The sequence below is a fragment of the Colius striatus genome, chromosome 3, assembly GCF_028858725.1.
Source record: "Colius striatus isolate bColStr4 chromosome 3, bColStr4.1.hap1, whole genome shotgun sequence".
In the NCBI taxonomy this organism is placed as follows: Eukaryota; Metazoa; Chordata; class Aves; order Coliiformes; family Coliidae; genus Colius; species Colius striatus.
Window position 1 is genome coordinate 86552951 of NC_084761.1, and position 12347 is coordinate 86565297.

The 12347-nt window shown below is 40.4% G+C and overlaps 1 protein-coding gene across 1 annotated transcript in view; it reads left to right on the top strand.

Moving 5' to 3' along the window:
* Positions 1-12347, top strand: part of EVC (EvC ciliary complex subunit 1) — a 55975-nt gene that overhangs the window by 14347 nt on the left and 29281 nt on the right. Inside the window, exons 8-11 of the mRNA XM_061992912.1 lie at positions 577-735; positions 2268-2484; positions 7439-7578; positions 9592-9690. Coding sequence (XP_061848896.1) covers positions 577-735; positions 2268-2484; positions 7439-7578; positions 9592-9690 — 615 coding nt within the window. The remainder of the gene's footprint in view (positions 1-576; positions 736-2267; positions 2485-7438; positions 7579-9591; positions 9691-12347) is intronic.

A 12347-nucleotide genomic window follows, 5' to 3' on the forward strand; every position in this document is an offset into this window, starting at 1 on the left:
ATCAAAGCCTAAAACTAGAGATTAGTCATACGATGCTGTATCAGAATGGGCTGATACTGCATAAAGTACTACATTCCAATACAGTTAATGAAGTGCTTATGTAGCATGTGGCTATGAAAGGCTTTGGTGATGTAAAACAGTAGCAATTTTCAGTTTTCTTTTTTAAGAAAAATTTTGTTTGCCTGAAATGCCTACTCCTACACTTAATTAAACTTCCCAGAAAAAAAAAAGGCTGCAGTTTGTTGTTTTTTTAGTTTTCGCACTAATACAAACAGTGTAATAGGCTTTTATAGATGCAATATGTAGAGAACTAACAGCAAATTCGTAGTGAGTTGTGTAGAATGATGACATTTTAAAAGGTCAGAATTGACCTACTGGTTATGTGCCACCAGCATGTTTATCATCATATAGAAAATGAGCGCTTTAGCTTTGGAAAATGTTCACTATAACCAAGATTGAAAGCTGTCGGTAGTGTCAGTGACTTGTATCTCAGTAGACTCACATGCTTCTCGCTGTAATGAAATACTGGATGATTAATGAGGGAACGTGGCTTGTTCTTTGATTCATATTCCACAGATGGAAGCTTTCTGGAAGCAGACTGACAAAGCCCAGCAGGCTTTTTTGGACCAATCAAAATACTCAAGTGCCAAAGCAACAAAGATAATGATGGGTCTGACCGAGAAGATGATTGCAGTAGAAAGCTTATTAAGTGAATCTCAAGATTTGCGGGCAATGGTAAAGTGCAAAAAGAAACAGAAGTTGAGAGAGATTTAGTCAATCTGAACACAAAGAGTCATTCAGGTGTACAGAGTCTGTCAGTCCTGCCTTAGGATCATGTAGACTGTTTACTCCAGTTGTCTTTTTTAGCTTTGTTGCAACAAGTTTAACTTCCTTTGTGGTATATGAAGGCTCACAGGAGGGTAAATTCTCTGAATAAGAGTTCTGATTCTCTGATTCTGATTCTACCTTTTAGGCAGTGCTGTTAGGAAAATGTGATATTAATGCACTCTGTGAATCAAGAGCAAGAGCACCAGATCTAATGATGAAGGAGAATCATTACCCTGTGCATTAGGATATTATTTTCTAAGTATTTATTCCATTTTTACTGAGAAATCTTAATTTAAATTTGAGAGTGGTTCTGTGTGTCCAGTGTCTTTAACTGGAATTGAAAACTCTTTAACGTCTCTGGTGATATGGTCCTAAGAGGGACAAATGTGTTTCTAAATGCATCAGCACTGTGATTTATGTTGTGTTATATCTAACAAATCCTTTATTTGCTTTGTGCAGGACATACTGAAAGAAATGCTTGGAATTTATAAATAAATAGTACTCTGCATTTATTAGTAATTTGGAGAATAAATAGATAGCTGGCATTATTTGGCTTACCAATAAATAGATGCAGTAATTATTAGCTTTTTATCTTTACATTGGAGCAGCTAAGTAAGCTGAGCTAGCCAAGTATGAAAATAATCCTTGCAGCAGATGACACTTGACAACTTTACTGGGCTACTGTACAGTAAGTTCCTCTGATGCGCAGACTTCAAATGAAGTGTTTGGATACAGATAAAGGAAATATTCCTACCTGGAGTCATTGCTGTGATGCTTGCATCGCATTGTAAAGGTCATTATGTATCTCTGTTACCTACAGTAGTTGTCACATTCTTTCCAATCTTGCTCTGTTGTTTAAATGTCTAAGTTTCAGTTTCATCCAGGAAATCTTACTCCCTATTGTAATCCTGGGCTTCCTCTCTAAAATGTGCAATGAAAGCTTCTAGGCTGTAGGCAGTTGTACAGATTTTTACCCTATTTACTGAGCTGTAGCTGACCACATTCTTAAAAGAATCCCAGCAGTATCAAAATCAGATGTGTCTTATTTCAAAATGAAGGCCCCTACTGCTGTGCTTTATAGTATCTTGAAAAGAGTTACAGGACTTCATGTTACCCTTCTGTCCGTCTTTCCCCTTTGAGTATTTAAGTTTGTTCTGCAAGTTTATTGGTATTTTCCCACCTTATCATCTTCCTGACAGCTACAAGTCACCAGTAGTTGTAGATTAGCTCTTGTAACTGAAGATGCAATATCTGTCTGCTGTCCTATACTGGTCACGATTTTCGGCAGTACTTAAGTACATGAAGATTGTTATTCATGAGATCTTCAGAAGCCTTCAAGTTTTCCAAGTACTTTGGAAATGAATAATTCAATGAAAGAACAAGCACAACCAAAGAGCTATTCTAGGTTTCTAACCATGACTTGTTAATGTTTGTTTTAGGACATTCAGGAAAGATTGTTTAACTGGGAGCTTATGTTGAGGATGATTGATTCACTGAAGTCCTATATACCAGAAGTGTGCAAGTGTCGATTAAATATAGTATCAAATATTCTGGACCATTTAACTGTAAAGAATAATCTCTCAGTCCGACAAAAGGAAGAACTTTTAACAGATCTGCACAAGACCTTCTGGGAGCATCTGGCACATTTCAGTAATGGTGAGTACTTAGACTAGAGCTCATAGGGTATGAGTTCTTATAATTGTATTAAACAGTAAAAAAATCACAGCTTCAGCCCTGTACCCTTGTGTTTTAAAAAGGCATTAAGGTGATGGAACAAAGGCATTAAGATGATGGAACAACTTGTCCTCAATGTTATTAATACACATATGAAGGAAAAGATGGTTATCAGGGGCAGTCAACATGGATTCACCAAGGGGAAATCCTGTTTGACCAAACTGATGGCCTTTTGTGAGGGCATAACTGGCTGGCTAGATGAGGGGAGAGCAGCGGATGTCATCTACCTTGACCTCAGCAAGGCTTTTGACACTGTCTCCCATAACATCCTCATCAGAAAGCTCAAACAATGTGGCTTGGATGAGTGGACAGTGAGGTGGATCAAGAGCTGGCTGAATGACAGAGCCCTGAGGGTGGTGATCAATGGCACAGAATAAAGTTGGAGGACTGTTTTGTTCAACGTTTTCATCAACGACCTGGATGAGGGGACAGAGTGTACCCTCAGCAAGTTGGCTGATGAAACCAAACTGGGAGGACTGGCTGATTCCCCAGAAGGCTGTGCTGCCATTTAGCAGGATCTCAACCGGCTTAAGAATTGGGCAGAGAGGCACCTCATGAGGTTCAACAAGGACAAGTGCAGAGTCCTGCACCTGGGAAGGAACAACCCCACACACCAGTACAGGCTGGGGATTGACCTGCTGGAGAGCAGCTCTGCAAAGAGAGACCTGGGAGTCCTGGTTGGTAATAAACTGATCATGAGCCAGCAATGTGCCCTTGTGGCCAAGAAGGCCAATGGCATCCTGGGATGCATCATGAACAGTGTGTCCAGCAGGTGGAGGGAAGTTCTTCTCCCCCTCTACTCTGCCCTGGTGAGGCCTCATCTCGAGTCCTGTGTCCAGTTCTGGGCTCCCCAGCTTAAGAGGGACAGAGCACTTCTGGACAGAGTCCAGTGCAGGGCCACCAAGATGATCAGGGGACTGGTCTTCCTTAATAAGAAAGGCTACAGGACCTGGGACTGTTCAGCCTGGAGTAAAGGAGACTGAGCGGGGGATCTCATTAATATTTATACGTATCTAAATGGTGAATATCAGGAGGTTGGGGCATGACTTTTTTTCTGTAGTGTCCAGTGATAGGACAAGGGCTAATGGGATGAAGCTGGAACACAAAGTTTCATTTAAACATAAGGAAAAACTATTTCACTGTTCAGGTGAGGAAGCCCTGGCACAGGCTGCCCTGGGAGGGTGTGGAGTCTCCTCCCTCGGAGGTCTGCAAGACCCATCTGGACATGTTCCTATGTGACCTGATCTAGGTTGACCTGCTTTAGCAGAATGATTGTACTGGTTGATCTCTAAAGGTTTCTTCCAACCCCTACCATTCTATGAATTGTTTGAAGAACGCTATTATGAAAGGTGGATTGTTAGAATGGCAACTTTGGCTTTAAGCTTTTTAGGTCTTGTTCCAGATATTACTATGAACAGTTCCCATAATTTATACCTTATTTCATCAATTTGAAGCTTGAAGAGTCACATTTCTTACAAGTATTTATGAGATTTCTCCATTTACTGTTTACATGATATTGTTGGTGATACTGGCTGACATTAGGGACAGTTAGAGCTGTATATGTATTATATATCTTATCATCTACTGCTAGTATATGGAGCCAGAAGATGCTCCAAACAAAACAGCTGGCATATCACTCAGCTAATTTTGAGCCTTATGATCTTCAGATAAACCTCTTTTTTTACTATGTCAGAGTAAAATACTTCAAAAATGAAGTTTTTTCCTCATTCTCTTACACCACTTCATGTTGCCTATCTATAAAGAAAACTGTTTGAACAAAGTCTAAGCTGTCTGCCCCACTGTTGACCCCATGTCAGTGTACATGTTACCTAATGCCTAACATGTTGAGAGAAATGTCTCCAACTTTTATGCTAAGTGTTACATCAAGGGCTCAGTGGTTCACATCAGCACTCATGGATAATCAAAGTACACATTCAGACAGGAGGAAAACATTGGGAAGTGTTTTATTCTCATTCATTTTCCAAAACCATTTCTGCTACTTGTGGGCATATTTCAAGAAAATTGTTCTAACAAAACAACATTAACGTTAGAGTTCAGTGAAGTAAATAGTTCAAATGAAGGTAGTCTTGTTGCTGTATATTCTTGCAGCAGTGCTACTTACTCAACTTGCAGGCTTCATGTTGACAAATTGTGCCATATCTCATTGTCAGCAATTCATAGATTCACAGAATGGTTGAGGTTGGAAGGAGCCTCTGAAGGTCAGATAGTCCACCCCCCTTGCTCAAGCAGGATGAGCTACAGATGATTTCCCAGGGCCACTTCCAGATGGCTTTTGAATTATCTCCAAAGATGGAGACTCCACAACCTACCTGGGCAACCTGTGCCAGGGCTTAGTCACCCTCATATTGAAAAAGTGTTTCCTGATGTTCAGAGGGAACCTTCTGTATTCTAATTTTTGGCCACTGCCTCTGGTCCTGTCACTGGGCACTGCAGAAGGGCCTGGCTCCATCCTCTTTGCACCCTCCCTCCAGGTTTTCATAAGGTGTGTTGATAAGATCACCCTGAACCTTCTCTTTTCCAGGCTACACAGCCCCAGCTCTCTCAGCGTTTTTTTCATAGGAGAGATTTTCCAGTCCATCATTCCAGTTCCATTTTCATGACCTTTCATTGGACTCTCTCCAGTGTCTCCACCTCTCTCGTGTGCTAGGGAGCCCAGCACTGGCACAACACACTGCAAGTGTGGCCTCACCAGTACTGACTAGAGGGAAGGATCACTTGCCCCCACCTGCTAGCAACACTTTATTCAATGCAGAGGAGGACACCAGTAACCTTCTTTGTAACAAGGGCGTGTTGCTGCCTCGTGCTCAACCTGGTGTCCACCAGAGCTCCCAGGTCCTTTCCTGCAAAGCTGCTTTCCAGCTGGGTGGCCACCAGCATGTGCTGCTGTCTGGTGGTGTTCCTCCACAGGTGCACGACATTGTACTTCCTGTTGTTGAGCTTTATGAGATTTCTGTTAGCGAATTCTTCCAGCTTTTCAAGAGCTCTGTGGATATCAGCATGACGCTCTGATATATCAGCCTCTCCTCCCATTTTTCGTGACCTCTGCAAAATTGCTGAAGATGCACTCTGCCCCATTGTCCAACTCATTAATGAAGATACTGAGCACGATTGGACCCAGTATTGCCCCTCTGGAACATCACTCGTTACTGGCTTCCAGGTGGACTTTGTGCAGATTTTCAATCCATCTCACTGTCTGCTCATCCAGCCTGTACTTCATTCTCTTCTCTTTGAGGATCTGATGGGAGACAGTGTCAAAAACACTGCTGAAGTCAAGGTAGACAATATTCACTGCTCTTCCCTCATCCACTGAGTGAGTCATTTCATCATCGAAGATGATTGCAATTCCTGTGCACCAGATTTTCTCCACTTTGAAAACACCAATTAGGCATGTCAACAGTTTGCTGATACACATGAATTAAGGTGTATTGTCCTACAGATTATTTCATGGGTGTTTGCTCCTGAAAGTGGCATGCCTAGCTTGTAGTCTTTGCATAGGTTCAGCAATTAACATTCTTTAAGCACAAATGTACATCTGTGGGTGATTTTCCTCCTTTTTGTCAAGTTTCCCTTGTTTCAAAGCAAAAATACTTCTTGTAAAGCCCTTGATTTTATGTAAAGTAAGTGTTTATAATTATATATATCTATATATTACAGTTAGCACAACCTGTACAGAAGGGCATTATCAACCTCCTCATTTTAGATAGAAGTTAAATGTACTTTGAAAAAGCCAAAAAAGGTCTGTTCACCACACTTATGAGCTCTTAAATACATAAGGTAAACTTCACCCATCCTTTACAAACAGAACACAAAGCCAGCAGGACTGTGCTCCTAGGAAACAAACAAGGAAGTAGTGAAGAATCAAGTAGTGTTTTTAAAAAAACCCAATTGCTACATTTGTTCAGGTGACATGTTTATTACAGGCTTTCCTGTACTTTCAATGCACTTTCAAGTGTTTTGTCAGTGCATCATCAGCCTGTGGAAAGGCACTGTAAATTAGCATGGAGAATAAGTAACATGCTCGATGCTACAGTGCTGTACTCTTTTATTTCTTCACAAAATGGTTTCTCATAGTTAAGGCAGCTTGATGTGATGGCAGAACAGTAGCCACAGATAACTGTTCTTTTGCATTCCCCTTTAGCTGCCTGTGCTAGGGTTGAAGTACTGATCTGGAACAGGACAAGTGGGGGGAAATGAATAAAGTTCTTAGGTGGACAGGAAATGAGATGTGATTGTGGCAGAACATCAAAAGCACATATTCCACTCTGGCAGTACAGGGTCCAGATAGACACATGAATTTATAAATCATATGGAGCTATAGGGCAGAAGAACTCGATCCCAAATATTTCACAGTACTAGCACGAAATCAGAGGGACCTTGACAACTTTTGCTGCAAGTACCTGGATGAGTCTCTTTGGAAGACTCGTACTAGCACTGCTCTAGACCTTTTCTCCCTACCATATGTTGCTGCCTCTGTCCTTGCAGCATCCTTTGCATATCTACATTTAGGTAATGAGCGGCTTCTTACAGAAAGACGGGCAGGCTTGGGATGCTGCTAGTGGGAATCTGTTTCTTGAAATAACATACCACCTTTACATGAACAGCAGCATCAGTGAAAGGGGGAGTACAGATAGCAATGATCCAAAGCCTTTGTAGATCTGAGTGCCAACTAACAACCCAAATGTTCATGTTTAAAAAGACCATCATGATAAGAAACAAATTTGAAATCCTGCATGGCAATAACTTGCCTATTTCACTCACTAACAGATTTCTATGAGCTTATGTTGTGTGACAGTAGCAGATGCTACTTTCTTCCTGTGGGGTTGTGGTACCTAATCATCAGTGGTTTATGTTCCAGAATGTATCCAGCAAAGTAAAGACCTTATCTTGCAACGACTGGAGTGCCGTGCCAAGAAGAGAGATGAGTTCAAACAGAGACTGAAAACTGAACAAGGGAATATCCTCAGTAAAGCTTTAAATACTGACGATTTTCTTAAGGTGAGCATGTAAAAGCTTGTTTTTTATATAATTTATTATTTTATCATTGTTTCATTAGTTTTTAAGGACAAATATATTCCATGTTTTTCCCAGTTCCATAAAATTGGGATTTTTGATTCCTCCTGAGAATTGTGTACAGCAGCACAGGCCGGACAGGGGCAGACTCCTGTTGCCTACAGACTTTTCTTCTGCTGTTGGTTTTGTCACACCGCAGCAAAACACCTAAGGTTGTTGATGCTAGATTGCATGTTTTGTAGAAAGCATCTTTAATTTAGATACTATGTGGTTCCATATAGGAAGTCTCTGTAGGAAAGTATCTGGCCTGCATTACAGAAGAAAGGAGACTGCACTGATTTAATTGCTTGTCTATGAGTGAGATTACTCAGGCTCAAAAGACTTATCAAATTTCACATAAAATTTGAGGGAAAACTCATGATTGCTGGCAGGGTACCTTAGAGAAAGTTTGCGACAGATAATTTAATATGGTTTATAATGGAGAGTGTAATGTTTTCTTGGCCGTATTTTCTGTAGAGCTCTATTGTTATTGTTCAGAATATATATAGGAAATCAGAGTTATTAGCTGTAAGTCCTGAGAGCTGCAAAACTCTTAGGACCACTGAGAGCTACAGAGCCAAGTTATTAAGAAATAAAAAAAATAAATCAATCCTCAATTTTCATGGAAAGAAATAATTTACAGTTCTATTGATTACATCCAGCAGCATTAAACTTTTGATTAAATCTAATAACTTAGATAAATTACCGTATGAGAAGACCCAAAATCCATCTGTACCAAACAGTCAAAATTTATTGATCTCAACAGTGCAACTTTGTCCTACAGGGCCAAGTTCTTTATTTACATTGTATAAATTGGATAATGCAGTTACTGTTCTTGTATGCAGCACCCCTCTGGCAACACCTCACTTCAGAACAAAAGGGTTTGGGCTCTTTAGCACAGTAGAGCACATTTGACTTTTTATAACTTGAGAGAAAGAATTCCATCACATGTTTTTGTAGCCTTTGAGTACCTGTGAATGTATTTTCCTTATACACATAATTCATAACTCTTAGACACATCCCAAATTCAATAAACAAATCTCAGAAATTTTGTATTATGAACTCACCGCTATAAAGTGAGAGGCACACAGCTGTGTGCAAGAGATGCTCTATTCTGTACACCTTAGCTAACAAGTACACTTAGTTAAACTGTAGACTAACAATCTGCTTATGAAAGGCTGAGAAAGAATGGGCAGCTCATACTTCATGCTGCAAGGCAGGTCACGATTGAGTCTTAGGACTGCAAAATGCCTGTGTGCAAATAATAAAAGCTTTTGTCCCAGAACGGTCTTGAATCCAGAAACTCTTTGAAGAATAAGAAAAAAATATATTTATTTGTGGCTCCCATTATATGACTCAAATAGTCCAGTAATTATTTTGTACAAACGATCTCCTGAGTGTTGAAGAGCTATTTTGACCCTGTTTCATGGTTTCACAGCCAGCCCAGCAGTTAAGGGATTGGTTCTGAATCCTCATCATAAGCCCAGAGTTATACCCATCAAAAGCACTTTTTTTCTCTGTCTTCACCCCTTCACCTCATCAAAGGACTGACACCACCTCATCAGCAGCCTCATCAGTAACTGACCTTTCTGCTGAATTTTAAGTGATTGCCAATTAACAAGGTGGATTTTCCAATGAACTTACTTCACATTAGTTTCTTCTGACCACAAGTTGGATGGTAATGGTTTAGTTGCTGCAATTTTGATTATTAATTATGACAGAATGACCTAGATAGTAAAACTTCGAGTCCCTATATCATTCTTTATCACTTATCTGTGTTTTTCCACTGGAAAGGGAGCGTTTTTGTTTTGTTACATTTCTTTCTGTGAGTGACAGAGTCCAGATAAACACTGTTTTGATGGTACATGGGAAGGGGATCAGGGAAGGGAATGAGAGGATACACAAGAAACTATCAAAACCTTTTCATCTATTTAAATATACCTGTTGTGTTTCTTTTAGGCTTACCATGAGCTGTTAGAGAAACATCGACAGGCACAGTGGGAGCTGGAGGAGGAGGATGACTGCGAGAGCACAGAGGCAGTCACAGATCTCTATAAGGTACCACCTCTAGTGATATATGTTATTTACTAAAATAATTCTGAAGATCTTCTAATCTCACTACACAATATCAGGCCTCAGGACTGAGGAATTGCAGGAGACATCATGCCAGCTCCAGGAAGCTGGGCTGGCAGACCAGGAGATGGAGATTGGACAGTCTTCTACGTTAGCTTGTCTTTTCCATTATCTTCCCAACACACTATGCTTCCTAACCTCATGTGAAGTTAGATAATGCCTACATGATCTGCTAAAACGTGCTGCCTGCAGGGCTGACAGGGCTGTAATAACATTGAGAGCATATGATGTCTGACATTACTAACAGGAGAGAGACTTCGTTTAGGTAGCAGGATTATCTCCTCTGCACCATGGTGGGATGATACTATACTTAGTTAACCTTCCTACATCTCCAAAAATATTTTTCTGATCTCTTACTCTCAGAGATATTGTTTTGACACTAGTTACTTTCCTGAAATAAGTTCAGGTCTTTGGTATAAGTAACATTTTTACAGTTATGTTACTTATGTAGAAAATATGTAGATGCTTCATGCTTTTGTGTCATCATTAATTACTTTCTATCTGCATCAAAAAAATAGTCTAACATGATGTTTCTGATTAAGCCCAAAACTGTAGCCAGCAGTGACCTTTAAATAGACTAGAAGTAATCACTTTCAACTCAACAGGATCCTTATCATGATTAATCATGTCCAGATTAGGGTGTTATGGAAACTTATAGTCTCTATCACATTAGGATAAGATACCCACAAAACCTTAATTATAGCCAGTCCTATGCACTTTTTCAAATTCAACTGATTTTAAAAAGATAAAGCCACTGTATTTAGAACAAATAGTGTTGCCATGGTTTTATGTAATAGTGGGAGCAACAGGACATTCTGAGAGGAGCTACTGCTTTGTAGAAAGGAAAAGTGTGCTTGGAGGGCTGTGCTAGTTAATCAGAGGAGGTTCACTGCCCCTCTCTGCAAGAAGGACATTGAGTTGCTGGAGAGGATACAGAGGTGAGCTGCCAAACCAGTAAAGGATTTGGAGCATGTCTCATATGAGGAATAGCTAAGGGATCTGGGGCTGTTTAGCCTGGAGAAAAAAAGGCTCAGGGGAGACTTTATCACTCTCTACAACTACCTGAAAACAAGTTGTAGCAAGGTGGGGGTCAGTCTGTTCTCCGTAGTAACAAGCAATAGAACAAGAGGAAATCGCTTCAAGTTGCACCAGGAGAGGTTTAGGATGGATATGAGGAGGAATCTCTTTCCTGAAGGAGTTGTCAGGCATTGGAAGGGGCAGGCCAGGGAGGTGGTAGAGTCAGTGTCCCTGGAGGTGTTTAAAAGACGAGTGGATATTTCACTTAGGGAAATGGTCTAGTGGTTGCTGGACTTGAGGACCTTAAAGGTCTCTTCCAGCTGAAATGATTCTATGATTAATTGTACAAAGCTATTTAGTTTAAGAAAAGCCAATATGTCTGCTGATATTACTGCATACAGTGCATTCTCTGGGGCTACTGACTTCTCTACCTCCTTCCTGAATTCACATGAAGTCTCTGGAGACCAAACCATATTTTTTTACCCTGCACAGTTCCACATCATTTGTGAAATTATATTGCTTTCTTTTATTATGTACTCTGCTTTAGTGACACTAAGATCAGACTGTAAATCCTGTTTCTTTCAGCACTATTAGCTAAGGTTTTTTCTATTAAAGAAAAATTGGTTTGGGTGACTTAAGCGTTTCTAGAATTGCCAGGTTGCCAGGAGAGCTACACAAACCTGAACTCTGCCAATTCACCCAGCTCTAAGCCATTATACTCCATATTACATCTGCTCTCTTATTCGTAGACCCAAACAAACACTGCCAGACATGAAAAACTGCAGACACTGTGATCCAGCTGGCATCTGTTGAATGAGGGTTCACAAATCTTAATTTCCACTTTTTTTTTCTATAATAAAAGATTTTTATTGTGACATTTAACATAAAGAACAGCTGTGCTTTCTCGCCCTAACCCTAAATACAAATACTACAGACTCTTTTAGCAGAGCAGACTACTTGTACCTTGTAAGCAGCATAAGCTAGAAAGAAGAGAAAGTACAAATGAGCATAGCCCCACTGTAGGTAAAGGGAGCTGTTCTGACTTCTACAGCTGAGAGAAGTACAGTAGTTCCATGTGTTCATTACTTAAGGAATAAAACCAAAAGTAGATTTGTCATTAAAGGAAGGAGCTGAATTTTAAAACCAAAACACCTTTGCTTCTCTCTGCTCCATCACGCTTTCCAAGCAGAAGCACACCCTGGGCAAGCAGAAGACTTTCTGTGAGCAGTAGACCTTTGCCCCTTCACTTATTTTCTTTATGTTTCTCCTACAAAGAAGCTACTGCTACCAATAGGGAAGACAAGATACTCATGGGAAGGTGACAGGGATTTGACATACTCTAAAGTACAGTGGTGTGACTGCAGCTCAGGTAGACCTAAGCAAGCAAGCAAACAGTAGACTAACCAGCTGGGCACCAGCAACACTCATATGGCAACAGTCAGCACTGTGCCAGTTGGGTTTGACCAAGCTAAGTTGTAGAGCCAGCTAGTTTGGGCACATCTGCAAACACTACAAAGCTCTGTATTGTTATTCCAAAAAGTCTGTACTCTTGAAGTTTAACTGGT